This window comes from Loxodonta africana, chromosome 18, assembly GCF_030014295.1.
Source record: "Loxodonta africana isolate mLoxAfr1 chromosome 18, mLoxAfr1.hap2, whole genome shotgun sequence".
In the NCBI taxonomy this organism is placed as follows: domain Eukaryota; kingdom Metazoa; phylum Chordata; class Mammalia; order Proboscidea; family Elephantidae; genus Loxodonta; species Loxodonta africana.
In genome coordinates this window covers 35,223,448-35,249,682 of record NC_087359.1, presented here as the reverse complement: position 1 = coordinate 35,249,682, position 26,235 = coordinate 35,223,448, and the positions used below count along the sequence as shown (strand labels likewise).

At 40.4% G+C, this 26,235-nt stretch overlaps 2 protein-coding genes across 2 annotated transcripts; both read right to left on the bottom strand.

Annotated features, from left to right (window-relative positions):
- Nucleotides 1–3,789: 3,789 nt before the first annotated feature.
- Nucleotides 3,790–9,388, bottom strand: KRT12 (keratin 12). The gene is made up of 8 exons (XM_003414719.4): nt 8,710–9,388; nt 8,096–8,178; nt 7,020–7,176; nt 5,975–6,136; nt 5,755–5,880; nt 5,413–5,633; nt 4,432–4,502; nt 3,790–3,968 (listed from the first exon to the last, which is right to left on the bottom strand). The coding sequence occupies exons 1-8, from the start codon at nt 9,256–9,258 to the stop codon at nt 3,871–3,873; spliced, it is 1,467 nt and encodes a 488-aa protein (XP_003414767.2). The 5' UTR covers nt 9,259–9,388; the 3' UTR covers nt 3,790–3,870.
- Nucleotides 9,389–16,272: 6,884 nt separating this feature from the next.
- On the bottom strand, nt 16,273–24,932 carry KRT20 (keratin 20). The gene is made up of 8 exons (XM_003414442.3): nt 24,442–24,932; nt 21,692–21,774; nt 20,085–20,241; nt 19,589–19,750; nt 19,349–19,474; nt 18,145–18,365; nt 17,397–17,434; nt 16,273–16,687 (listed from the first exon to the last, which is right to left on the bottom strand). The coding sequence occupies exons 1-8, from the start codon at nt 24,871–24,873 to the stop codon at nt 16,590–16,592; spliced, it is 1,317 nt and encodes a 438-aa protein (XP_003414490.3). The 5' UTR covers nt 24,874–24,932; the 3' UTR covers nt 16,273–16,589.
- Between the last annotated feature and the right edge of the window lie 1,303 nt (nt 24,933–26,235).

Sequence of the window (26,235 nt, the reverse complement as noted above, 5' to 3'; positions counted from 1 at the left end):
AATTGTTGGTGGTTATCAGGGAGAGGAGGCAAGGGGAGGGAAAAACACTAGACAATAGATAAGTGGTAACTTAAGTGAAGACAGTACACAATTCTGGGGAATTCAGCACAATTTGACCAAGGCAAGGTCATGGAAGCTCCATAGACACATCCAGACTCCCTGAGGGACCAAATTACTGGGCTGAGGCCTGGGGATCATGGTCTTGGGGGACATCTAGCTCAACTGGCATAACATATCTTACGAAGAAAAGGTTCACCATTCCTAATCTGGTGAGTATGGTCTGGGATCTTAGAAGCTTGTGAGTGGCCATCTAAGATACTCCATTGGTCCCACCCCGTCTAGAGTAAGGGAGAATCAAGAAAACCAAAGACACAAGGGAAAGATTAGTCCAAAGGACTAACGGACCACAACTACCACAGCCTCCACCAGACTGAATCCAGCACAATTAGAAGGTGCCTGGCTACCACTACCGACTGCTCTGACAGGGATCACAACAGAGGGGCCCCAAAACAGCTAGAGAAAAATGTACAACAAAATTTTAACTCCCAAAAAAAGACCAGACTTACTGGTCTGACAGAGGCTGGAGAGACCCTGAGAGTACGGCCCCTGTGTCTAGTACTCAGTACTGAAGTCACGCCTGAGGTTCACCCTTCAGGCAAAGGTTAGACAGGCCCATAAAACAAAACAAGACTAAAAGAGCTCAGGGGCAGGGATGAGCAGGCAGGAAGGGACAGGAAAGCTGGTAATGGGGAACCCAAGATCGCGAGGGGGAGAGTGTGACATGTTGTGGGGTTGGCAACCAATGTCACAAAACAATGTGTATTGTTTAATGAGAAACTAATTTGCTCTGTAAACCTTCATTTAAAATACAATTAAAAAATAAAAATAAAAAAGAGCTCTCACAAGCTTTTGAGACCCCAGATGCTACTTACCAAAGTGAAAAAAAAAAAAGAGAAGGACTCTGGATTTTTTTTTAACATAACCCCAATAACATTATCACATCTAAATATTCCTTGATATCATCAAATATTGAGTGTTCAAATGTCCCCAATTGTCTCATACTTTTTTTTTTAATTGTGGTAAATATATAGATACCAAAACATTTACCGTTTCAATAATATCTACAGCTCCAACCCAAAAAACCCAGTGCCGTCAAGTCTATTCTGACACATAGCGACCCTATAGGACAGAATAGAACTGCCCCATAGAGTTTCCAAGGAGTGCCTGGCAGATTTGAACTGCCGACCCTTTGGTTAGCAGCCACAGCACTTAACCACTACGCCACCAGGGTTTCCATCTATAGCTCAGTGACATTAAATATGTTCATCATGTTGCTTGACCAACACCATTCCTGAATTTTTCTGTCACCCTTAACAGAAGCTTGGTGATCCTTAAGTACTGTGTTTTCATTTCCCCCTCCCTCTTGCCTACCTCTGGTAACCACTGATAAACTTTGATTTCTATTTAAAAAAAGAAAAAAAAAAAAAGATGAGTCTGAGAAAAAGCTCCCAGAGAAGTGATACCTCTGGAGCCCAGTGAAGAAAATGTTTCAAAGGATGGAACACTGAGAAGCTAAGATAACTAAGAAACGACCACTGGATTTTTGTTGTGCAAAACCCCTTCCTCCTCTGAGTTTCACACTATTCAGACGTAGTTGTAAGGAAAGCAAATGCTATTTAAAATGATAACTATCTGCAGCATTTTTGAGCACCAGGGAAGTAATAATTTATTCTAAGTATATAATATATAATTTATACTTTAATATTATACTTTAAAATACGTGTTTATTACATGGGGGCTATGGACTCTGTTTAGGAAAAGCCCTTGAGAATCTCTTTGGGTGTGAAAGGTAAGGCAATCCTAGGAAGTGTTCTGGCAAGTGAAGGCCAAACAGAAAGCTGAACTGCAATGTATAATAAAGCGAGATGAGTGGAGGGCTGGAAGTCATTTAAAAAAGATAAAAAGACAGGACAGGAACCATCCCCGAAGACAAATCATCAGGCATGAAAAGGACTGGTCAGTGGGGGGGAGAGAGATGCTGATGAAGAGTGAGCTAATTAAATCAGGTGGACACTGGAGAGTGTGTTGGCAACTCTTGATGGGAGGGGGGATGGGAAGATAGAGAGAGGGAAGATGGCAAAATTGGCACGAAACGAGAGACTGAAAGGGCTGACTCAATAGGGGGAGAGCAAGTGGGAGAAGGGAGTAAGATGTATGTAAACCTACATGTGACAGACTGATTGGAATGGTAAATGTTCACTTGAAGCTTAATAAAAATTAATTAAAAAAAAAAAAGATAAAAAGGAAGCATGACTTTAGAAAGCTGAATACTCAAGCCAGTCAGTTTAAAATGGCCTAAAAACCTTCCATGGGCTTCTGCACTAGATTCTGGAATTCCTCCAGGCTTGCATGACTCCTCCCTCTCCCTTCTGCTCGCTTTGACAGTCCACGCTCTTCAGTTCCATAGTTTCTCCATCCCATTTTGATTCCGTAGAGTAAATAATAATAGGACATAAATATCAAGAGCTCTCTAGGTGCCATGGACTATTCCTAGTGCTTGATGCATATTACCTCATTTAATCTTCCCAACGATCTACCCCATGAAGTAGGTACTATTATCACTGTCATTTCCGTTTTAAAGATCAGGGAACTGTGGCACACAGAGGCTAAGTTAAAAAAAAAAAAAAAAAAAGCTGGGATTTGAACCCAGTCTGGTTTCAAAACCTAGGTTCCTAGTCATTAACTGCTGCTCTTATTTCCCCTCTAGGGTTTTGAATTTGTCAACCATCTACTCAGGCTTAGACTTTGGCTGTCCTTTGCCCTAATCCTGGAACATGACTTCTGTTATTGCTTTGTGGTCTGACCCACCCTCATAGAAACCCTACCCTGGGCCTGATAAGGGAGACCAAGCAATATTCTTTCATAGCCTTGTGTCTTTTCCCATGTCCTTCTTCTTCCCAGAGTGTTTCTTTTTTCCCTCCTCTGACTAATTTAGGGAGCCTTCCATTTGTCCCCTCAGACAGGTTGTTTACTTCTTCCTCCATGTGTCTGTAGTTCTTTGAACTTGTGTTCACCCTGTGTGACCATTCCTGATAGATGTCAGCCTCAGCTCTCAGTTGTGAACTCTTCAAGGCAAGGACCATATCTTATTCATCTTTGAGTGTCTAGCACTGTGTCTGGAACACAGTAGGATATGTAAGTGTTTCTTGACTGAACAAATGAAGGTGCTAGAAAATAAAGATTGCTATGAGTCAGAACTGGCTCAATGACACCTAAAAACGCAACAGAAAATAAACAGAACACTGCTGTCTACTGTATGTGAACAATATGATTTCGTCACGATCTTGATGGCTGACATAAAAAGGACAATACTTTTAAAAGAATCTTCTTAACCTCCAATCTCGAGATCTTTATTCCAGTGTTTAGCCATTTTATGTTATTATTATTTCACAAACCTCGCTCTATGCCTTTGACATTAATTGTTGGAATCAAAAAGGTACACATTGCACATTATTACCATTCATTTTTTATTGAAATGAATTCTATGAAAACATTACTACTTGATCAAAGTTCTATGATTAAAAAAAGTTACAGGCCATCAAAAGAAATTTCATTAAAAGACTACTCCAAGTACAGAAGGATGAAAGGTAATTTTGGTTTCTTATAAAGACTGACAGGGCCACCATGACTTGCATTTGAATATTGTTTCAGAAGGACAAAAAGGACTCAAAGTAAATAGGGAAGCCAAAGAACATGAAACACAAAAATAGAGATTGAGCTAATATGAATGATATCTTACTCTGAAAGGAGAAATTTCTAGTAAATTTCTTGTTCCTAAAGAACCAATCATGTGGCAGATCTTGTGAAATTTTATATTACTTCTTCAGTTTCCTGAACTTGGGATGAGACCACCTCACCATTCACCATCTCTTGCACAATTGTCTTGATTTTTCGGCTTTTGGCTGAGTCTAAAGATAAAAATGAAAGAAAAGGTTGCAAAGTTAGTGTTTCAAATATTAATCTAAAAATTGGGTTTGTTTAATTTAATCTAAATTAGGTATTGGCTGGTATAATCCATGAAACTTAAACTTTCAAAAGTGACTTTTCTATTTTTGAAAAAATGTGTTTTATGTAATGGAAATGAAATATGTTGTGTTGTGTACAAATGAAAACATTTTTTCTTCTCAAACATTTAAAAGTTGGTTATGACACTCCTAACACTTCTTCGTATTTTTCCCCCCTGGGTTCCAAAACTTTTAGTACAGTACAGACTACTCATTTTTATAAGATGGCACAAATATTTTTTCTTGCTGAGAATACAGATATACTTGAAATTATTGCCACTCCAACATTGAATGAAATCTTACAGCTCGAATCATTCATAAATGTGATTCTGACTTATTCTAAGTGACTCTTAGGAAATCTGCTTACCTTTGGAGGAATCAATTGACTGTGTCTGAGATTTGGAGCCTGTCACAAGTGAACTTTCATCCAGTCCATCACTGTAAAGAAAACAAGGGAGGATGCCATCATACGAGGCTTTCTGGAATGAGGAGGAACGAGGAGAGGGTGCTATTTGAGCTAAAAATTAGAATGGTACTCAAAACTGTGGCCAGAGGATAACCCAAATCTCTTGATTAATAATGATCAATGCACCCTGAGAATAATCAGTTGGTGCAATGTACTTTTAGTTTTAAACCATCCCTAAACTGGGCTCCCATACTGCAATTAATGGAAGATCTGGTCTGAGAAAGTAGATTTCTCAGTTTATAGTCTAGGGTTCTTCTCACTAGTCCAGGCTGCTATTACTTTAGGAAAGTTTGCCGCAGAAGTTCTGAGATGGTTCAGATGGCTGTCTGATGTTGAGCATTCTTAGCACTGGGCCATTGATGTCAAAAATTGAATGCATGATTTTCTTACACATGGAGGTATTCATTTACAATATGCCTCTGCCTTTGGTGCCTTTGTTCATCACAGCATTTTATAAATGATTATCAGGTAAAACAAGGGGATGAACACATTTAGCAAAGCCTAGAGCATTTAATGGAGCCTGGTGGTTAAGAGCTGGGCTGCTAACCAAGAGGTCAGCAGTTTGAATCCAACAGCCCTTCCTTGGAAGCCCTATGGAGTAGTTCTACTCTGTCCTATAGGGCCGCTATGTGTCAGAATCGGCTACACAGCAGCTTTTTTTTTTTTTTTTAAGAGGATTTAATAAATAAAAAGCATGTCTTTATTAGATTTGTTATTTTTTAGAATCAACTTAGAGAACCTCATCCTTATATGGCAGCAAAAAACTGCATCCGCTGTTTGTCAGCAAGACAGGAGGTGGCTGTTAGTCTGCAATTGAAGTTATCTTCCAGAATCGACTCGATGGCACTGGGTTTGGATTTTGGTTTCGGTTATCTGATTTACCCCTCGACCTCCCCGTCCAGCAGGCGGCGGTAGGTCTCGATCTCCAGCTCCAGGCGGGCCTTGACGTTCAGCAGCCGCTGGTGGTCGGCGTTCTGGCGCTCGGCGTCGGTGCGCACCTGCAGCAGCTGCGCCTCCAGGCAGCCGATGAGCTGCTGCACCTGGTCCAGCTGGCCGCAGTAGTCGCCCTCGGTTTCGGCCAACGAGTCCTCAAGGGATTTCTTCTGCAGTGGAAGGGAAACGACACAGATTTACTAAAGGAGTGCACAGCCAAGTGGGCTAACATTTTGAAGACAGCATTGCCTTGGGAAGTTGAAATGATTCTGCTCTATACGTGACCCCTACCGTGGCGAGCTGGGACTGGAGCTCGATCTCCAGGTTTTGGAGCGTGCGCCTCAGCTCGGTGACCTCACTCTTGCTGGACTGAAGCTGCTGCTTGTTGGTGGTGATCTCTTTTCTGAGCTCGCCGCTCTGCAATGGAAAGAGGCGGCCAGGCAACGTCAGCCCTCCAGCCTCGACATATTACAGCGAAGGTATCAAAGCCTTTTGTTTTGGTTTGTGTAACCTTTTCAGTGAACCAGGCTTCCGCATCCTTCCGATTCTGTTCAGCGATGGCTTCATACTGCGCCCTCATGTCGTTGAGGAGCCTGGTGAGGTCCACTCCAGGGGTGGCGTCCATTTCTACGCTTACCTCTCCAGGGCTGCCCTCCCGGAAGCTTTGGAGCTCCTGGAGACAGCAAGTGAAACAGAAGAGTACCAGGGTGCATTATGAATTTCATGGGGCTTAGGCACTTTGCCTTCATGGACACCTTCCAACATAAAAAATTATATTTTGCCACTGGATTGGGATAAAGATGAATATATCAATAAATATATTAAAACATTTCCTTTACCTGAAAGTTCATGTTTTTCTTCTGATAGCCAAAGGACTTAAAACGTTTTTGTCAGCCCCTAAAATTATCACGGGCCTGGGCGCAGTGCCTACTACGCGTAGTGGGTAAGTTGGCCCTTGGAGGGGCATCTGCAGGGTAGAGGGGCCTAGTGTTTGCACCCAACACTGCAGGCTTTCAACCGCAGCAGCCAAACCAAGAACTGCAAACAGCACCTAGGCTTGCACACCATTCGTGCCATTGAAAGTCCTGCAGAAACCTTTTTAGAGCCCTGTTGCCAGGGTCACAGTAGATGTCCATTCTATTTACCAGCTAGCTAGTTGTAGTATAGCAGGGTTTCATGGTGTGTCTGTGTATTACATGTGTTATTGACAGACTTGAGTTTTTAACTTTTAAAATACACTATTAAATAAAAATGACTAAATCAATACAATTACAGTTCTTACTGTCATTACCTAATGACTGAAATTGCAAAATCCAAAAGTGCCTCTAATCTGTTAAACCTAACAGGAACCACTGTCACCACCACCATGACCGTCACCACCACCACCATATATGCGCAAACACTCCCAGAACTCCAGAACAAACGAGTGGCCAGTTTAACCGGGAGATGGAGTATCCTCCGAATTTGTTCTAACTTGAGATTTGTAAATTTGAAATTGTATTTTTTGGGCCTAGGAGAAAAATATCAGCCTAGAAATGCTACTCTTTCTGGCTGACCTCCTCGTGGTTCTTCTTCAGGTAGGCCAGCTCTTCATTCAGACTCTCGATCTGCATCTCCAGGTCAGCTCTGGCCAGGGTCAGCTCATCCAGCACCCTGCGCAGGCCGTTGATGTCCGCCTCCACACTCTGGCACAGGGCCAGCTCGTTCTCATACCTGGAAACCAAATATAAGACAGTTCAGGGAATCAACACAACCATGTGAACAAAGTCCCTGACAGCTTCAGGGCTATTTTATGCATAAATTTGTGCAACTATTTAAAAATAGCAGCATTGCAATGTATTTTTTGCTTTTTTAACTTTTTCCCTTTTTTAATGATAGCTTACTGCTCATTTGGAGAGAAACAACCCAACAGCACTGCATCCCAAGGGAACAAATTCCCCTTTGGTGGCTGCTGTGGCTGTCAACCTAGCAGCCCCTCTCTAGGTGAAGTTTCTGACGGCATCCTGAAAGCAACTGAAAATAAAATAATCATTTGCCTTTTCGCTTAGCTTTTATGATTTAACTTAAAACATTAATAAATACTTTGTTAGCTTTTACCTAGATTTAAAAGGTTCAGGACCATTACCACAGCAACTTCCTGTGGAAATTTTGTGGAGCAAAAAGAAAATTAGTATTTCTTCCTTATGCCAGGGAGTTTAGGGTATGGGGAAGAAAAGGGAAATACAAAAATAAGTATGTGGTTAATATTTTAGTTATACATGTCATCAGGAAAATAATTGTTTTATTTAGCCCCCAGGCAAAAACATTATTAATTCATTTTGATACATGGAAAGTTGAGATAGAGGATATTGGTAGACTTACGTCACATCATGAGTCAATGGCAAATTACAAATACAGTGATCCATAGCCCTAGGTTTAAGCAACTTACAGCTTCAGGTCTTAAAATGTCACTTGAGTTAAAATCTAATTACATTCTAGAATGACCTATGTGAATTGCCAAAACACTAAATGTATAGAGCACGTGGACTTCAGAAGGGTTGAAATATGTACTATCAACAAAGGCAGGAAAAGAGGGAATAAGAAGAAATGGCAGGATATCAATTATTGTCAGCTTTTCTTTTCTTTTACTCACTTCATTCTGAAGTCCTCGGCAGCCAGTCTCGCATTGTCGATCTGCAGGATGAGCTGGGCATTTCCAACATTGGCAGAAATGATCTGGCAAAATAGGGGGAGACACACAAAATAAAATGAGACCCTAAAATATTAACATACGTTATTTGACAGAAAGGTTTTTAGGTGACTTTAAAATGCTAAGGCAGTTTCGGAGCCCTGGTGGCACAGTGGTTAACAGCTCTGTTGCTAACCAAAATGTTGGCAATTCGAATCCACCAGTCACTCCTTGGAAACCCAATGGGGCAGTTCTACTCTGTCCTATAGGGTCACTGTGAGTCGGAATCGATGGTAATGGGCTTAAGGCAGTTTTATTTTTTTCTAAGAAAATACATTTATAAAATATTATTAAAAAATTAAGAAACACATTTCCTACAAAAAACAGTAGTAGAAATACAGTCACTTTATGGAAAGTGATAAAATGGAATGACACATCTTGAAATGATCGTTGCTCAATACAATCAAACTAAAAAATATCTCTCAAGTTTTAAGTGATTATCACTGTAAAATATTGTAGTAGTAAAAACTAAAGGTAAAAAATAATTCCCGAAGGTCCTCTGAAAAACATATTCTTACCTTATTCCTGAGGTCTTCAATCAATGTATAATATTTACTGTAATCACTCTGTGACCTGGGGTCTCCAATCCCAGACCCTCGTGTTTCGTACCATTCTCGAATTTTGTTTTCTAGCTCAGTATTAGCCTCTTCTAGAGCTCGAACCTTATCCAGATAGGAAGCCAATCTGTCATTAAGATTTTGCATGGTTTCCTTTTCTGATCTAGAAAGAAGGCCTCCATCGTTGCCAGAGAGAATACCTATGGAACCACCTCCTGAGCTTACCCCAAAGCCAGCCCCCAGGCCTCCAAAGCCACCCCCCAGGGACCCTCCATAACCAGTGCCCAGTCCTCCTGCAAAGGAACATGCAGAACCACCACCGAAGCCAGAGCTAGAGCCAAACATGGAAGCAGCAGAAAAGCCTCCCCCACAACTGCCTCCAAAGCCAAAGATGCTTCCCCCATAGATGCTTCCAGCACTGGAAGTAGACACGCCCCTGACTCTGCCTGCTGTCCCACTCTGGGAGGACAGCCGCTGGGATGGCCCATAGGTGCCCACTGAGAGTGACATGGTGTTCCTGGGGAAATCTACAGCCCAAGAAGCAACAATCTGTGAAGAAGAAGCAGTGTCAGTAAGGCAGAAAAGTCAACCTTTTATAGGCTGTTGCAGTTGAAAAGTTCACTCTCTCCACTGAAATACAGTGCCCCCCCCCTTTTTTTGGCCATCTCAGCAAGTAAATGAGTTATGCAAATTGAAAATTCACTGGCATAGAAATAATTCAGTAATTGTGCCCATTACATATTTGTTAAACAAAAAAGAAATCTGGGTGGAGCAGAGAGATTGTCATAAAGAATTTTTCTTCTCCAAATTAATTGCCTGTATTCCCAGCACCACCACGTATCTTATACATAGTAGGAAAGTAAGGATTGCTTGTTGAATGGGTAAATTAATGAATATCTTCCTAAACCTTAAACTTTTAAAAGTTTTTCACTCATTTTTCCTGTTTGTTTCATGTAGGAAACTATTCAATCATGATATAGTATATCTTTTAGTGGAATATACAGTTCTGAAATGTACTCGTGGAAGGTTAGGAATAAATGTGTCTTCCTGGTTGATGCTGGATTTGAATTTTCAGGGATTTTAAGATTTCATCATTAGGATGTTCAACAGAACGACCAAAACTGAAACCAAACCCATTGCCATTGAGATGATTCCGACTCATAGCGACCCTACAAGACAGAGTAGAACTGCTCCATAGGGTTTCCAGGGAGCAGCTGGTGGATTCATATTGTTGACCTTTTGGTTAGCAGTTGAGCTATTAAGTACCACGACACCAGGGCACCAATTCAGAAAGAAAACAAACAAACAAACAAAAAACCAAACCCAGTGCCGTCGAGTAGATTCCAACTTATAGCGACCCTATAGGACAGAGTAGAACTGCCCCATAGAGTTTCCAAGGAGTGCCTGGTGGATTCGAACTGCCGACCCTTTGGTTAGCAGCCTTAGCACTTAACTGCTACGCCACCAGAGTTTCCATTCAGGAAGAAGACATCTTAAATTCTTGGGGATTGAGTGAAAGAGACCAACAAACTGTATGGGCCAGGACTCTTCTCATTTTTAATTACAAATATAAAACCCACTGCCATCAAGTCCTACTCGTAGCTACCCTGAGGACAGAGTAGAACTGCCCCGTAAGGTTCCTAAGGCTGTAAATCTTTAGGGAAGCAGACTGCCACATCTTTCTCCTGCAGAGCGCCTGGTGGGTTCAAAGTCAAACCATTGATCTTTAAGTTAGCAGCCCAGCACTTTAACCACTTAGCCACCCACCCCTAAAATAAACCCCACTGTCCTTGAGTTGATTTCAACTCATAGCAACCCTGTAGGACAGAGCAGAACTGCCCCATAGGGTTCCCAAGGAGCCCTGGGGGATTTGAACTGCTAACCTGCTAATCTTTTGTTAGCAGTTGTAGCTCTTAACCACTACGCCACCAGGGTTTCCATTTCGCCACCAGGGCTCCTCAATTACAAATATAAAGATTCGTAAATAAGACACCTTTTTTTTCTTGTTGAAGAAATACAAAATAATTCCATTTTTTAAAAAACAAAAAGAATTTGACATATTGTCACAGTGTCATACAATAAAATTAATACTTTATGATTTTAGGAACATTAAAAATGCTATTTTTTAGTAGTTTTAGAAGATTTTTCTTTACATAAGAATTGACCTTCTTAGTAAATTCCATGCAGTTAGGGGCCTTCTCTGATTGATAATGGAATGCTCCATCCCCAGCACTTTTACTTTCCTACAGTACTTTATACTCTACTTAGTATAGTTATTCCTTTAACAGATACTGCGCATAACCAGCAACCAGTTACTGTTAGAATTGACTCTGACTCAGGGTGACCCCATGTATGTCGTAGTAGAGCTGTGCTTCCTAGGGTTTTCAGGGACTGATTTTTCCGACGTGGATTGCGAGGCCTTTGCACCTCTCAGTAGACTCTAACCTCCAACCTTTATGTTAGCAGCCAAGCATGCTACCCTTTTGTACCACCCAAGGACTCCATTTGCACGCAATGGTTGCTCAATACATGTGCTGACCAAATGAATGCATTGTATAAAAACTTCAGATTTTATTGTCATTATCAATATGAGTAAGAGGAAACACACCGTTCAAATAAAAAAAAATTAAAGCCTCAGGTTAAAAAGCCAGTGAATCATTTCAGTTAACTGCTATGAAAAACGGGTAAAATTTGTATAGAACAAATTACGCAATTTTTTTTTTTTTAATTTTTGTGAAAGCTTTGCAAAACGTGCTTTGAAGAATGAGAAGTTGTCCAGCCTTGTGCCACTTTCACGATTTTTGATATGTCTGAGCCCATTGTTGTGGTGATTGTGTCAATCCATCTCATTGATGGTTTCCCTTGTTTTTCCAATGACTCTTTACCAAACAGGATGTCCTTTTCTAGGGCTTGGACTTTCCTAATGACAGGTCCAAAGTAAATAGAACTTAATCTTTAATATGTTAAAATGTGTCATTTAATGTTCATTTAATTTGAAAATGACTATGCCCTGGTAACTAGCATGCTTTGACCAAGATTTATTCGGAATCCTGTTATGAATGGAGAGCAACTTGAAAGTGGAAGGAGAAATAGCTCTCATTGAATGGTTTTGTGTGTGTGTGTGTGGTTGGGGAAGCTAAGTTAAAAAAAAAATTAAGCCTCTATCTTACAGTTTTTAGAAGTGAAATAATTTTCTTTGACAGCTGCCTAAATGTATAGGCAGGCAGGAATGCACAAAGCAAACAATCCTGGACATGTTGGCAAAGTGATTACATAAGTTGAGGAATAGAGAAAACAGAGGAACAGAGACAGGGTGAACTGCTCAAATGAAGAGTTAATGCTTTCCATTTTTGTTGAGTTTTGGGAATATTCAAAATAGAAAAAAATAGTTATGTGGCATTTGTAAATCTTTAGATTTTTATGAGGTAAAACATGTGATCATCTTTTCACTCCAGGTTGGTTAGTTTTCTGGTCTTTGATATGCATGATTTTCCACCTGAGTTCTGTCCCTTAAAGCTACATCTTCCACTTTCTGTGCGTCACTCATTTCTTTGCCCATAACACCTTCCTCTCTTGCTGTGAATAACATTTTGAGATTCCGTAAGTGGAAGAATAATGGGTTGCCTATGTCTTATGCTGTACTTTTGAGATGAGGGATGAACAGGGAGGGACCCACGTGGTTGGGGCTGACCTCTGGACTTTGGGGCTCAATGATTCTCCAAGGTAGGGGAGGATTTGGGAGGCCGATAATACCCTGGGATGGCACACAACATCAGGAACAACAAGGGGAATCTTAAAAGTAAGTCTAGGGAAGAGAAAACAGATGTTTGGGGCGGAGGGGAATAGAAATCATTAACCTATGCTTAAAGTTGGAGTTGTTATTTCAGGGTGTGATCAGGTACCGGAAACTGCCCCTGAGTGGGCAAGGGTGAGAGCAGAAGGGGTCATGGGGTTCACTTTGACCAAGTTTTAATTTTATATCATTCCACACTATTCTCCTTTTTAGATGTTACAGGCAGGGCTCTGTGTAGAAATAATATCCAAAGTCCAGAAAAAATAGTTCTTTCCACCCTAACCTCACCTCTAGGGGTTCGCTCTGAGCTTGATAGCTTAACTTTTGCCCTGATGATTCCATATCAAGAGATGAAATACACTGATGCTCATTCTAAATATGATACCAAAACAAAACAAAACAAAAAAACCAAAAGCCAGAAAACAAACCCATTGCTGTCAAGCCTATTCCGACTCATAGTGACCGGATGTGTGATAGCCCTATGTTTATGGACCTGGAACCTTCCCTGGGTCTGTATACCTATCAGAAGTAGAATCATGCTGTTCTGTTTTATAGCTGGTATAAAAAGTACAGACATGGAGATTAATGTTTCACTTTCACATAGTACTTTATACTATATTGTATAATACAGCGATTCTATAAGGTCACTGAGTTGGACTAGACTCGACGGCAATGGGTTTGGTTTTGGTTTTTGATTCATACAGTAACTACTGGTAGAACCATCTTGTTACAGATGTATGTATAGTCTTGCCTACTTTCTTTGATTACTTGGAAGATTACTTGAAAGAAAAAGCAGGGAAGAAGTCTTCATTTTTCTGATATGAAATTGAGTTAAGAGTAATTGCGGTGTGATGGATTGCTTTTGTGTGACCTTTCTTGCCTTGGTCTTGCAACTCCCACCCAAGTGATTGGGTGGGACTGTGCAAATAGGGCAATTGTGGCCCGCCAAGAAGATTGGTCAGTTTTGCCATCCCGCTAAGCTTGAAATGAGCTATCCCAGAGGCAGGAAGAAGAAGATCCCACCAGCACCAAGCAAGAACAGCCAGGAGCAGAGAGTGTGTTCTTTGGACCTGAGATCCCTGCGCTGAGAAGCTCCTGAAACCAGGCGACCAGGAGAGATTGCAACCTGTAACCCTGTAGATGGCGAAAAGCAGTGGCAGGAGACCAAGCAGTGAGACTTCCCGGCCCATGGAGTCAGAAAGCTGAGTGCCTGGTGTGCCTCTGGGAACTTATTGGCAGAGGCTAAAAGAGCTTTGTAACACTTGCCTGCACAAGGGCAGAGGCCTAGGGCCAGAGATAGGTGTCCATGTGAGCACAGCTGAAAAGAGGCTGTCCTGATGGAAGAACTGTATCTTGAGTGTTCCTGAGCCTGAATTGTAACCTGTTAATTCCCTAATAAACCCCATAATCGTATTGTCTGTAAATTCTGTATGGCCATTGCAACGAATTATCAAACCCAGCAGAAAAGTAGAGAGTGCCATGGGAGGGGCTGTTGATGTCAGAGTTGGTAAAGATAGTGGGGAGAGGAGGCAAGTCTTACCTCTGACTCATAGGAATCAGCCTTGGGCTGTTGGTCTTGATTTTCCTTCCCCCCTTGGGGAGAGAGAGGAGGTCAGAGGCTGCCCCCATGCCGTTTTTACAGTAATAATCCTACCTCTTCAATAAAGAGTCGTTTTTGCCATATAACAAGTAGCCGTGCCTAGTTAATTTCAAACCAGCCTATGCAGGTTTTTTTTTTTTTATTAATTAGATGCATAGTCTCTGGTATTTGCTTGTCAAAAATTTCAGACTGTTCTGGATTGAGTCCTGGGAGGTGAAAAAGAATTCACTTTCCGAAGTTCTTAACATTTAAAAAAGCAATTTACTAGTTGAAGTGACTTTGACAAAAATTGGGAAAAAATGAGACTGAAACCTCTTCGCTTCTTTGAAAAGCAAGGGAATGTGAATGAGTGGAAGTAATAGCTTTTCCATTGGGCTGAATTAGGTCTTGGGTGTGATATTAGGTAACAAAGCTGGCCATTTGCCACAACTGGGTGTCATGCAATGTCTGGCTAGTGAAAATGACAATTAGAAAATGGCAGAACTAAGGACAGGAAAACAGTCATTCTGAGTGTGGGTCAGCAGTCATTTGTCGCGTAGTAAGTTGCTTAAGAGAGTATCATGGCTTTAGACAAACAGCCCTGAGATTCAGTTTTGTTTCACTATTGGTAACTGTGTGACTTTGGGAAAATATTATCTCATGTCGTCATTTATAATCCTCATTTATCTTCCTATGTAAAATGGGGATAATATACTAAGATTAAACCATATGAGAGTGCAATTTTTGAAGGTCAAAAGTGATCAAATACTGGCAAGTTCATGATTCGACCTAATAGTTTCTACCTCATGGGAGTATTGTAAGGATTAAATGAGAAATGCATGTAAAATGCCTGACCCACCGTTTGGATCAAACTAAGTGCTCAATAAATGGTAGATGTTATTATTTTTCACATATTAATAAAACTAAAAATCCTACTTATTTATAAACTTTTTTAGCTGTCTATTTACTACAATACAATGATACAAGGCAAATTTATTTTTTCTGTAAATATTTGCAAGGCAGTTCTTGCTCACCAAAATGGAAAAGAGGATGAGATACAATATGTGGTCTTTTGTATCTGGAGTCTTTCATTTAGCATAATGTTCTCAAGGTTCATCTGTGTTGTAGCATGTGTCAGTACTTCATTCGTTTTTATTGCCAAATAATATTCCACTGTATAGATATACAACATTGAGCTTACCCATTCATCAATTGATGGACATTTGGGCTGTTTCCTCTTTTTGGCTATTCTGAATAATGTGATGTGAACATTCATATACAAAAGACAACACATTGTATGATTCCATATATATGATATAGAGCCCTGGAAGTGAAGTGGTTAAGAGCTCAGGCTGCTGACCAAAAGTCAACAGTTTGAATCCACCAACTGCTCCCTGGCAGCCGTATGCGGCAGTTCTACTTTGTCTTATAGGGTCACTAGGAGTTGGAATTGACTGACGGCACACAACAACAACATCTGTATGAACTGTCCATAACAGACAAATCCTTAGAGATTGGAAGTAGTGGTTGCCAGAGTCTAGAGAGAGGGGGAATGGCGAGCCACTGTGGATGGGTATGGGGATTCTTCTTGGGGTGAGGGAAATGTTCTAAAATTAGATGGTGGTGATGGTTATACAACTCTGGGACTTTACTAGTGACCACTGATTTGTATATCTTAAAAGGGTGAATTTTATGGTGTGTGAATTATGTCTCAGTAAAGCTGTTATTTAAGGAAACAGTGAGAAGTGGTTCATAATATACTCTCATCACATAAAGAAAGAGAACACACAATGATTTATATGATTTATACCTTCATTGATTTTGCTTTTAATCCATTCCATTTCCAGCGTATGCTTCATTCTTATTCTGTTCAGCATTTATGATTGGGATTTGACTCTCAAATTATTCAAAGAGTTGAGCTGAGTTTTTAAAAGGCAATGGAGACAGTGGAAAGGAAACATAACTCAAAGGTAGCAGAATTGTACTGATATAAAAATGCAATGAGGTTAAAAAAAAAAAAAAAAGGCTCAGTAAGAAATCTATTCCCTCCCACCCCGCAGGAGCTTTTGCAATTTAGAAACAGGAAAAGTTAAAGAGAGGGGTTTGTCATTTACATGGACTCTCTGCTTCGAGGTTTAGTGTAATTGCCATGTAATGTAATTTTCAGGAACATTACCTATACATTGATGTTAGCTGGTCTATATAAAAAAAATATAGCTTGTAATTAATATGCTTCACGGTAAAGATGGCAGTAATGATGTTTTAAATACCCTAGTGCTCTGTTGGATTTCATTTTGCAGGCAATTTGTTGCTCCTCTGAGTAAAACATTATATTAAATTACAGAGACTGATAAATTCCCATTTCTAATCACTACAAAGCATTAACAGGGCTTTCAAATGGCTGCTTTCTTTTAGGGAGCAAAAATTATAGCCACAGTGCTCTCAGCAGCATCTCCTTCTGGCAGCTGTTTATATAGTTTCTTCCACCTCTTTGACTTCAGATGACACAACCTTGCCGTCCACTACTTCTTGCACCACAGTCTTAATCTTCCTGGTTTTCTTGACATCTGAATTGAGATTTCAGCGTTAAACATTAATTCAGACACCGGACTGTGCTAGTTTATGACACTCGATTTTAAATTACTGTTATTTTGTACTTTTAGGAAGACAGTTAAATCCATTCTCTTTCTTCAATACTTCTAAACCCGTTTTAGAGACAAATGCAGAAAATGTGCCACTCTTCCCAAATTTAAAATGTCCTACTCTCTCCACCCCCAGACAGAAATATCTAATATTGAATTAAGCAAAATTCGCATTTTAGTCTTATTTGTTAAATAGAATCTCAGGATGTCTCAGGACAGAAACAGCACAGGCATGGAAATTGCTCTGCCATGGGGAGTGTGACAAATTTCCCATATGAAGGGTCCCTACATGCGAGACACATGATTTTTAGAATCCCTAGTATCATGTCAAGGAGCCCTGGTGGTGCAGTAGTTAAGCGCTTGCCTGCTAACTGTAGGGTTGGCAGTTCGAACCGACCAGCTGCTCCAGATGTGCCAGTCTGCTTCCATAAAGATTTACAGCCTTGGAAACCCTATGGAGCAGTTCTATTCTGTCCTTTAGGGTTGCTATGAGTCTGAATCACTCGACAGCAATGGGTATGGTTTTTGGGGTGTCATTCCGCCCACTTGAGAATTGGTCTCACTTAACTTTTCACCTGTGGCTGGTAATTTTTTTTTTTTAGCACAGGCAATCTATGAAAATTAGAACACTTACCTTTCTCTTCCAGGGTGCTTAACTGATATTCTGAAGTCCTTTTTGTTGATTTGTTTTTAAGGAAAGAGAAAGAAACAAACAACAGTGTTACTGCCATCCCTACTTTTTATCTTTCAAAGCAATCAAAGGCTGAGTGATGTGTTTTAGTGGTGTTTTTGTATGTCCCATTTTACAATGCTCCTTGCTTCCAACTTGTGTGTCTGTCTTACTTTTTAACTTGAAAATATATAGCTTCAAAACTGACTCGTTAACATAGGTTAGAAGTTTTTGTAATGAATATAACAGAATTGCAGTGGAAGTTTAAATCTTGTGTTCTCTTGTTGACTTTCTTAGGTGAGGTGTTTGGCTACCTTGCTGCTAGAATGCTGTTGATTCTCAAATGAGCTCCCAGGGACCTCTGTGGCCTATGGCTCAGCTCATGAGTTCTCAATGAGAATTAAAAAAAAAAAAAATTATTGTACTTTCACCGGTGCATTAATTACAAAAGTTAAGAATAATCTATATCACATAGATAACCATCTCCTAACTTAGTCTGACCACATGACCTCAAGTACAAAGACTGTATTTGATATTTTTGGGCTGTGTGTACCTTTTGATATATTTTGTTTGCTGTTGATTTGTGTGTGTCTGTGTGATTGCTTTTGTATTAAAGACTGCATTGATCCTGGGTAATAAGTGACAGAGTTTAATGTGTGGACATTCAAATAGAACAGCATGTAGAAATTGACATCCCTTCTAAGAGACTTACTTTACAGCCTCTCCTTCCAAAAGGCGGCGGTACGTAGCAATTTCCTGCTCAAGCCTGGTCTTTATGTCAAGAAGAATGCTGTATTCATTGCTCTGGCGTTCCGTGTCAGTTCGAATCTGCAGCAGCTGGGCTTCTAGGGAGCTTAGCAGTGCCTGGATGGTTGCCAATTGGCCAGCGTAACGAGCGTTGGTCTCCTCTAATGTGTGCTCCAAAGATTCTTTCTATGAACAGAAGAAGGAGAGCATTTTTTATTTGAGGACTTCGGTTAAGAGTTGGCTCAATTTCAGTTTCTCTTGAGAAGAAGCTCTGCAGCTAGCCATCGTGGCATCGTGTGTATTTCTAGCTTTATCTCCTACTCTATCTATGGGCAACTTCGGCCTCACCTGGGGTCACTAGTTCTTGCTTTTTGTTTTTAGCTTTGCGCCCACGGTTCTCTCAGTGTGGTACATTGTATTATTGTTCTCAAATATTTGCCCTCCCTCCCTGTGAGAGGCTTTATCTCCCTGTACCTTTTATCAGGGTTGGCCATGTGACTTATGATAGGTACCCTCCTTATGAAAGCATTAGAATTCCTCATCCCATTGATAGGCATGGCCATGTGACTTTTTTTTGGCCAAAGAAATGCAGATGGAAGTACAAATGCCTTTTCTGAGAAGCTTTAAGAGCCATCATGTGGTCCAGCCATTGCTCTTTTCTATCTGCCACAACACTGGCATGTCTCAGATAGCAGCTGCTCCTTTAGCCTTGCCCGCAGAGTGAAAATGTCTCGAAGCAGAGCTGTAGCCAACCCATGATCGATGTGGTGGTGGTGGTGTTGTGAGCAATTATGATTTGGGGATTGTTTGTTACCATAGTATAATTTATCATAAACTGACTGATTTGCTTAGCCTGCAATGTCTTTACCCTCATTCTCCAACTTTAAAATTCATCTCTATTTTTAAGATCTAGCTCAAATGCCACCTCCTTCCCTGTGAAGTCTTCCAGATTTACTCTTTCCCCTGCATTCCTGCTGTGCATTGCCCTTTCCTCTATTTCTTTCTGCCCTTCCATGATGATCAGTTGTTTGGCCTGTTTCCCTGCCAGCTCTGTGAGGGGAGGGGTTATTTCTTATAGGTCTTTGCATTTCTAGAATTCCTAACACAGGCATTTAGGAAACACACACTGGGTTAAGAAATGGGAGAAATGGAAGTTAACTGTGCTTTACCATACTGAGATGGGACTGGAGGTCTAGCTCCAGGCTCTGGTAGGTGCGTCTCAGCTCCTTTAGTTGAACCTCAGTTCCTTTTATTTCTTCAGTGCTCACTGTGACTTGTTGCTGCAGAGCTGCAGTCTAAAGTTCCAAAAATGGGAAGAAAAAAAAAAAAATGAAAGAAAGGAAATGAGTTATCTCTTTCTGGGCAGCAATTTCAACTCATTACCTTGCCCTTTAGAATCATGCTGTTACCTGTCTCTCAAATTGTTCTTTGGCCTCTTGAAGGTTCTTCTGGGCCATGTCTTCATATTTCTGCCTCATTTCGTTCATGATGGTGCTGAGGTCGAGGCCTGGAGCAGCATCCACCTCCACGTTGACAGTGTTGCCCAGATGCTTGCGCAGGGCAATGACTTCCTGCAAGAGTGAAAATACCGATTCATTTTAGTCTGAAGCACAGTCTCAGATAAGGCTGAACAAAAAAAACATAAGAAATCTTATGAGGAATGAGTTAGAAATAAATAAATAACTACACTTATTATGGGCCAGGTACTATTCCATGTGATTTAACCTATACAATGGCCTAATGAAAAGCTAGGGCTCCCGTCATTATTGTTTTCATCTTATTCATCATCACCATTACTGCTACCACCAACACCACTTCATCCTCCTCCTCGTTCTCTTCCTCTTCTCCTTATTCTTATTTGGGAAATTTCATCATTCCCAATATCACTTGTGAATATTTTCTTACCTCCTCATGTTCCTTTTTAAGGAGAACCAGGTCTTTACTCAGTTCTTCAATTTGCAACTCCAAGTCTGTCTTGCGTAGGGTTAGATCATCAAAGACCTTACTCAGGCCTGCGAGATCGGCCTCCACTGTTACTCGTAATGCCCTCTCAGTCTCATACCTGTGAATCAGTTAGCATGCAGAGATAATTGAGTCTCTCTCAAGTCATTATAGGATTAAAAAAAACTAAACCCGTTGCTGTCCAGTCAATTCTGACTCAGGGACGCTATAGGACAAAGTAGAACTGCCCCATAGAGTTTCCAAGGAGCGCTTGGTGGATTTGAACTGCTGACCTTTTGGTTAGCAGCCATAATACTTACCTACTATGCCACCAGGGTTTCCGCCTCATTATAAAAAAAGATAGATAATTTTAATAAAATGATAGATTTTTATGTAGCATATGAGGAGATCAATTTCAATACCTTCAGTTCCCCTTTATACATTCAGAAAATGTGCATAAGAACCTAGGAATCAGCTAATCTGGTCCATAGCATAATCTCTGTGATTTGGAGTGGTTTGTGAAATAACTTTCAAAAGTTCCTGAATTTTAGAATATATTTTAAAAGAAAAGAAATTTTTTGCTTTAATTACGGTGTTATTAAAGGACTTTTGTTATTGATGTTAAATATGGTTAGTTAGATTTACTTAATGAATGTACACGATCAATTTATTTTTATTACTTTGTAAACAGATACATCCAGAGTGAATTATATCAAACAATCATGTGTTCTCCTCTACAATCTAATATTCATTCACTTTTTTTTAGTAGCAAAACTTATTAAAAAAATAATGGAATGGGACACTCAGATGCTGACTTAGTAGGATTAAGTTAATGAATTTTTATGGCTTTGATCTTCTGCTTTCCCATTTACTTCTTTTGAATCCCTTGTAGCATTAAAGTGCCATCCTTCTAAATCATGCAAGACTTTTTAGTGCCAATGTATTGTACAAATTCAGAATGAAGAAGCCCTAGCGTGAAAGAAGTTTAAGAGAAAAAGCTCTGATCTCCTGAGGTGTGATGTGGTTACAAATAAAATGGCTGGCCAGATCATATTGTAAAACTGGCAAATTAGAAAGCATCTAGAGACACCCCCGGAACTTGGGTCATACACCTGTAGGTATTTGAAGGGACATGAATGTCCCACTTGGAGAATCACAAGGATAGACATAATTGCTCTGCTGAGATAACAGAAGGGGTCTTATATGGAAGAAGAGTGAACTGTTATTACTCCAAAGAATGGAATTAGGTTTACTTGGTGGAAAGGTAGATCATAGGTTACTGCAAGAAAGAACACCTTAGCATAATCAGAGGTAGTCAGTGAGAACAGTAGTAGTTACTTGAGGTGCTCAGTTACACACTAGATGACCAAATCTTAAGATTGTGGGAGACAGAAGCTCAGCATTGACTGTTGGGTCAGACCAAATAGCTTCTAACACTTTCGAAACTAAGATTCTAAAAGTCTTTAATGGTAACTCTTTTACTAACAATAATATTGCAAGTTAGGTGTCATGAAGGACTATTAAAAGGAATTCCTTTTCAAGAAATTTTACCATGGTATTAGAGAACCTACTTCAGCCTGAAGTCCTCAGCAGCCAGTTTAGCATTATCAATTTGCAGGATACATCGAGCATTTTTCAGTTGAGCATCTTTAATCTGGAAAATACATGATGAAGAATGATATTTTGAACTGAATAGGAGTTTAGAATGAGTGAATTTCTCCTTAGGATCTGATATAACCTGATATTAAAAAAAAAAAAAAAATCCAAACCTTTTGCCTTCAAGTCAGTTCTGACTCATAGCAACCCTATAGGACAGAGTAGAACCGCTCTGTGGGGTTTCCAAGAAGTGGCTGGCGGAGGTGAACTGCCAACCTTTTGGTTAGCAGCCAAATGCTTAGCCACTGAGTCACCAGGGCTCCATAACCTGATATAGCCACTGTTACATCAGGGATGATAGTTTCTTAAGGAATTTCCACTTGAAAATAGAAAGGAAGAATAATGATATGGGTATTTAACATAACAGAGTCTTACAAGGCAACTAACTGCATGTCCCCAGGACTTAGCTTTCTAGTGATTTTGCGAAAGGAGAATTTAATTCAACTTGAGTCAACAAACCTTTATTGAGTTCTTTGCCTTTGATGTTATTCCCTCTTAGAAAAATCCTCTTCGCCTCTCTTCACCTGGTGAACTCCTACTGTTTCATGTCTCTGCTTAGACATCATTGCTTCCAGGAAATCTCCAATGCCCTCACAGCTGAACTGGATGCCCTGCCTGTGTTCTTGTTGCTCTACACACTTTCCTTGCTAGCATTTATCCCTCTGTATAGAAATTGTCTTTGTTCTTGCCCAGTTCCGCCTAAATTATGTTCATCATCATAGTCCCCAGTGTCCAGCATGGTGCCCAGCACCTAGTTAGTGCCCGCTGAGTATTGGCTGATTAAACGAACACTTGCTATGTGGTACCAGGCACTAGGGGTATCGAGACAGATAAGCCCCCATCTTAAGACTCGGTTAACTAATGGGTGAGTTCTTACAGATGCATATAGATAAGAAGCCTACTTGTAGAAAATGTACAATGACATGTCTCTTAGTAGACTCAGTTCTTGAAAGGCCACCTTTATATACCAGGTCTTCCAGCTAAATGGAACCGATGACTGTGCCTATGTATTCGGGACCATCAAAAGCAGATTCAGAAATGTCAATAATAAGACAGGTGTGGGAGAATGGTTGGCTTATTTTGAATGCTTTTAGTGGGAACCTGAGAAGAATGATTGGAAAGGCAGAAATGACAATTTGAATACCTTTATCTCTCATTCTCAGAGTTCCTGAAACACCCAGGTAACTTCCTGCTCTTCTGAATCAAACTGATGGTCCTACTGATGTCTAATACAAGTCAAGAAAAACTAACTTGCTGTTAAGTAAGTGGCCTTTCTGCTAAAGGAATACAAATCTTAAAATAGAAAGCGAAAGGGCGATTTTTCTTGATTAGATGAGGACTTTAAAGCAAAGCAGCTGCTCCATGTCATATTTGAAGCCTTTGACTAGGAGCAAAGTCTTCTGCTTTTATTCCACGCAACTGATAAAACAGAGAACTCCACCTTTCTTGGATGGTATGGGAACAGGTTCTGATATGATTGCAATAAATTTGCATTGTGAGCAATATAACAATTTATTACTGTAGAGAGCTTCTGAACGTTACATTGGACAAATCTGCTGCAAAAGGCCTCTTTGGAGTATTAAAAAGCAAAGACGTCACTTTCAGGGCTATGGTGCACCTGACCCAAGCAATGGTGTTTTCAATTGCCATGTATGCATGCGAAAGCTGGGCAGTGAAAAAGGAAGACGGAAGAAGAATTGATGCCTTTGAATTGTGGTGTTGGTGAAGAATATTGAATATACCATGGACTACCAAAAGAAGGAACAAATCTGTCTTGGAAGAAGTACAGCCAGAATGCTCCTTGGAAGTGAGATTGGTGAGACTTTGTCTCACATACTTTGGACATGTTATCAGGAGGAATCAGTCCCTGGAGAAGCACATAATGCTTGGTAAAGCAGAGGGTCAGTGAAAAAGAAGAAAACCCTCAATAAGATGGACTGACACAGTGGCTGCAACAATGGGCTCAAGTATAACAAAGATCATGAGGATGTTGCAGGACAGGGCAGTGTTTTGTTCTACTGTACGGAGGGTTGCTTTAAGTCAGAACCGGCTCGACAGCACCTAACAACAACAACAACAACAGTTTCTGAACTGCTTGGTGATGATGATCAAGCTGTTAAGCCAGGCATTTATAAACCCAACATCATTAAGCATTAAGACCTTTACCTTCTCCCCCTGTTTCCACCCTGAATCACTTTATCACATAGATCTATGATATGAGATTCTAACACTTGTATGTGACATTTATGACAATGAAAGGAGAAAATCTCTGAATTGACTGAGGTTTTGAAAGTTGGTGGCAACTAGGAGAAAAATTAAGAAAGGTTTATTATCACATAAAAAATAATTGAGCTCTTTTCAGAAAAAAAAATCACTATCCATTTAGTCCTGATTTAGTAAATTGTGACGAAGTACAGATTTTAACAAGGGAGGATAAGAATTACATATTTTGTACGTAATAACTCAGAATAGTTTGGTTTAAAGTCATTGTATTATGCAGTCAGGTACACACCACTAGAGTAGATGATAGAATATAGCATTTTTACAGGGCTAGCTTTTCAGCCTAATTTGTTTTACAATGTCCTTTTTGACTCACCTAAAATATATGCCCTCTTAATCCATCATGCAGCTAAATAACAGAGTAGTCAAGGGCAGCATTTCTTACCTGATTTTGCAGCTCTTCGATTTGTTTGTAATATGCAGTGTAGTCTCCATCGATTCTGGGAGAGTTTGTTTCATACCACTGCTTGATCTGCACTTCAAGCTTAGAATTGGACAGCTCCAGGGCCTGCACTTTTTCTAGGTAGCTTGCTAGACGGTCATTTAGGCTCTGCATGACCATTTTCTCATTGCCAACAAACAGGTCCCCACTGGTGAGTTGGCTCCCATAGCTCACCGTGCCTCTGGAGGTTGAGATGCGGGTGCCGTGGCCTCCAGCCCCCCCATAGACACTGGGTGCAGGCCCAAGGCGGTGCAAGCCCCCCTTCCTAAACAGGGACCTGCCATTGCCGTGTGTCAAGACCTGTGAGGAGGAACTCAGGCTTCTGTGGAAGCTTCCGTGCCTGATTTCCATTGGGGATTCTAGGACAGAGTACATGTAGCTTCAGGATGGATGGAGCGAGCAGAGGAGTCTGTGTCACAGTGGATACTGGGCTGACAATTTATAGAGTTCACAGGAGCGAGACTCCTCCTCTGCTGACAGGGCACCTATAGGTTGACACCACAGTCTACCTTGCCTTGTTTATTTGTCTGTTGGTTTTTTTTTTTTTTTTGGTACTGCAATATGTTTAATTCTATTCCAGAAGTTACCACTAGAGGCATTTCTTAGAGGCTTTTCTCAAGGGTGAGTTCTTTTTTAAAACAGGTAACAAAAGGAAACAGGAAGGTGTATTCTTTTAGCCCTTGCACCTGCTTTGACAGATTTTTTTCCCCATTATAAAGAATATTTACAATCCTCATGAATAATTAAAAAAAAATTTTTTTTTTTTTTTTAAGTATTTAAAAAGCCAGATGCAGGTATATAATAGTAAGTTACACTGGTATAAAAGGAACCCTGGTAGCACAATGGTTAATTGCTAACTGAAAGGTTGATGATTTGAACCCACCCAGTGGCTCCTTGGGAGAGAAAGACATGACGAACTACTGCTTTAAAGATTACAGCCAAGAAAACCCGAAGGGGCAGTTCTACTCTGTCATGTGAGGTTGGCACCCTACAGCAACACTTGAGTAAAGGACAATGGTTTATTCATGGTGCTAAATCTCTTTTCAGAACCTCTGTTTTTTTTTTGCCTTTTAAGTTTGTCCCTATTTACTATTGTATTTTCTAAGAACTATTAGTGTATTTTGTACAAACAAATGTCAAATATTTGCAATAGGAATGAAACATACATACAGAGATATAGTTTGGGGAAGTGAATTAAATGAATTTAGGTGAGCGGTGGACTAGATGACCTTGAAGGTTTGTTTTTTCCTAATCCAAAGGTTCTATGACTAAATGATCATTTATATTTCTCAATTGCTGTCTGGCTCTGGATCCTGTTACCAGGAAATTTAAATGGCATAGTGTTTTGCACCTGGCCTGGTGAATGGTGTCCCTCTGCCCTGCAAAAGGTCAGCTCCACACCCACCATGAGTCAGGCTTTCTTGCCACTATGATTGCCACCTCCTAGAATTTCCAATGCATTTCGCTTTCCACAGTATTCTTATCTTTCTCACAGGTCCCCACCCACACTCACAGTAGGAAAGTTTCCATTATCAGGATGGGTGTGTGCAGTGCCTTGAGGCTATACTCATATTTTCTATGGTTGAGCTGTAGGCCACAGCACCTACCCGTGAACCTCCAGACATCCAATCTCATGAGTGGTATTTGATTGCAGGTACTCCATAAATGCTTGTTCCTTATTCATTGTCCAGGTTTCAAATGCATATGAGGTGACTGAAAATACCTTGGGTCAGGCAC

Excerpts from the sequence above, each read along its gene's own strand:
- KRT20 (XM_003414442.3), bottom strand. The coding sequence starts at position 24,873 with ATGTACTCTGTCCTAGAATCCCCAATGGAAATCAGGCACGGAAGCTTC. Across the intron at positions 19,751-20,084 it reads TTAAAAAGGAACATGAGGAG|GAAGTCATTGCCCTGCGCAA; the intron begins GTAAGAAAATAT and ends TCACTCTTGCAG. Across the intron at positions 17,435-18,144 it reads TTGGAAGGAGAGGCTGTAAA|GACTTCAGAATATCAGTTAA; the intron begins GTAAGTCTCTTA and ends ATCAACAAAAAG.
- KRT12 (XM_003414719.4), bottom strand. The coding sequence starts at position 9,258 with ATGTCACTCTCAGTGGGCACCTATGGGCCATCCCAGCGGCTGTCCTCC. Across the intron at positions 7,177-8,095 it reads GCCGAGGACTTCAGAATGAA|GTATGAGAACGAGCTGGCCC; the intron begins GTGAGTAAAAGA and ends TTTGGTTTCCAG. Across the intron at positions 5,634-5,754 it reads TCCAGTCCCAGCTCGCCACG|AAGAAATCCCTTGAGGACTC; the intron begins GTAGGGGTCACG and ends CTTCCACTGCAG.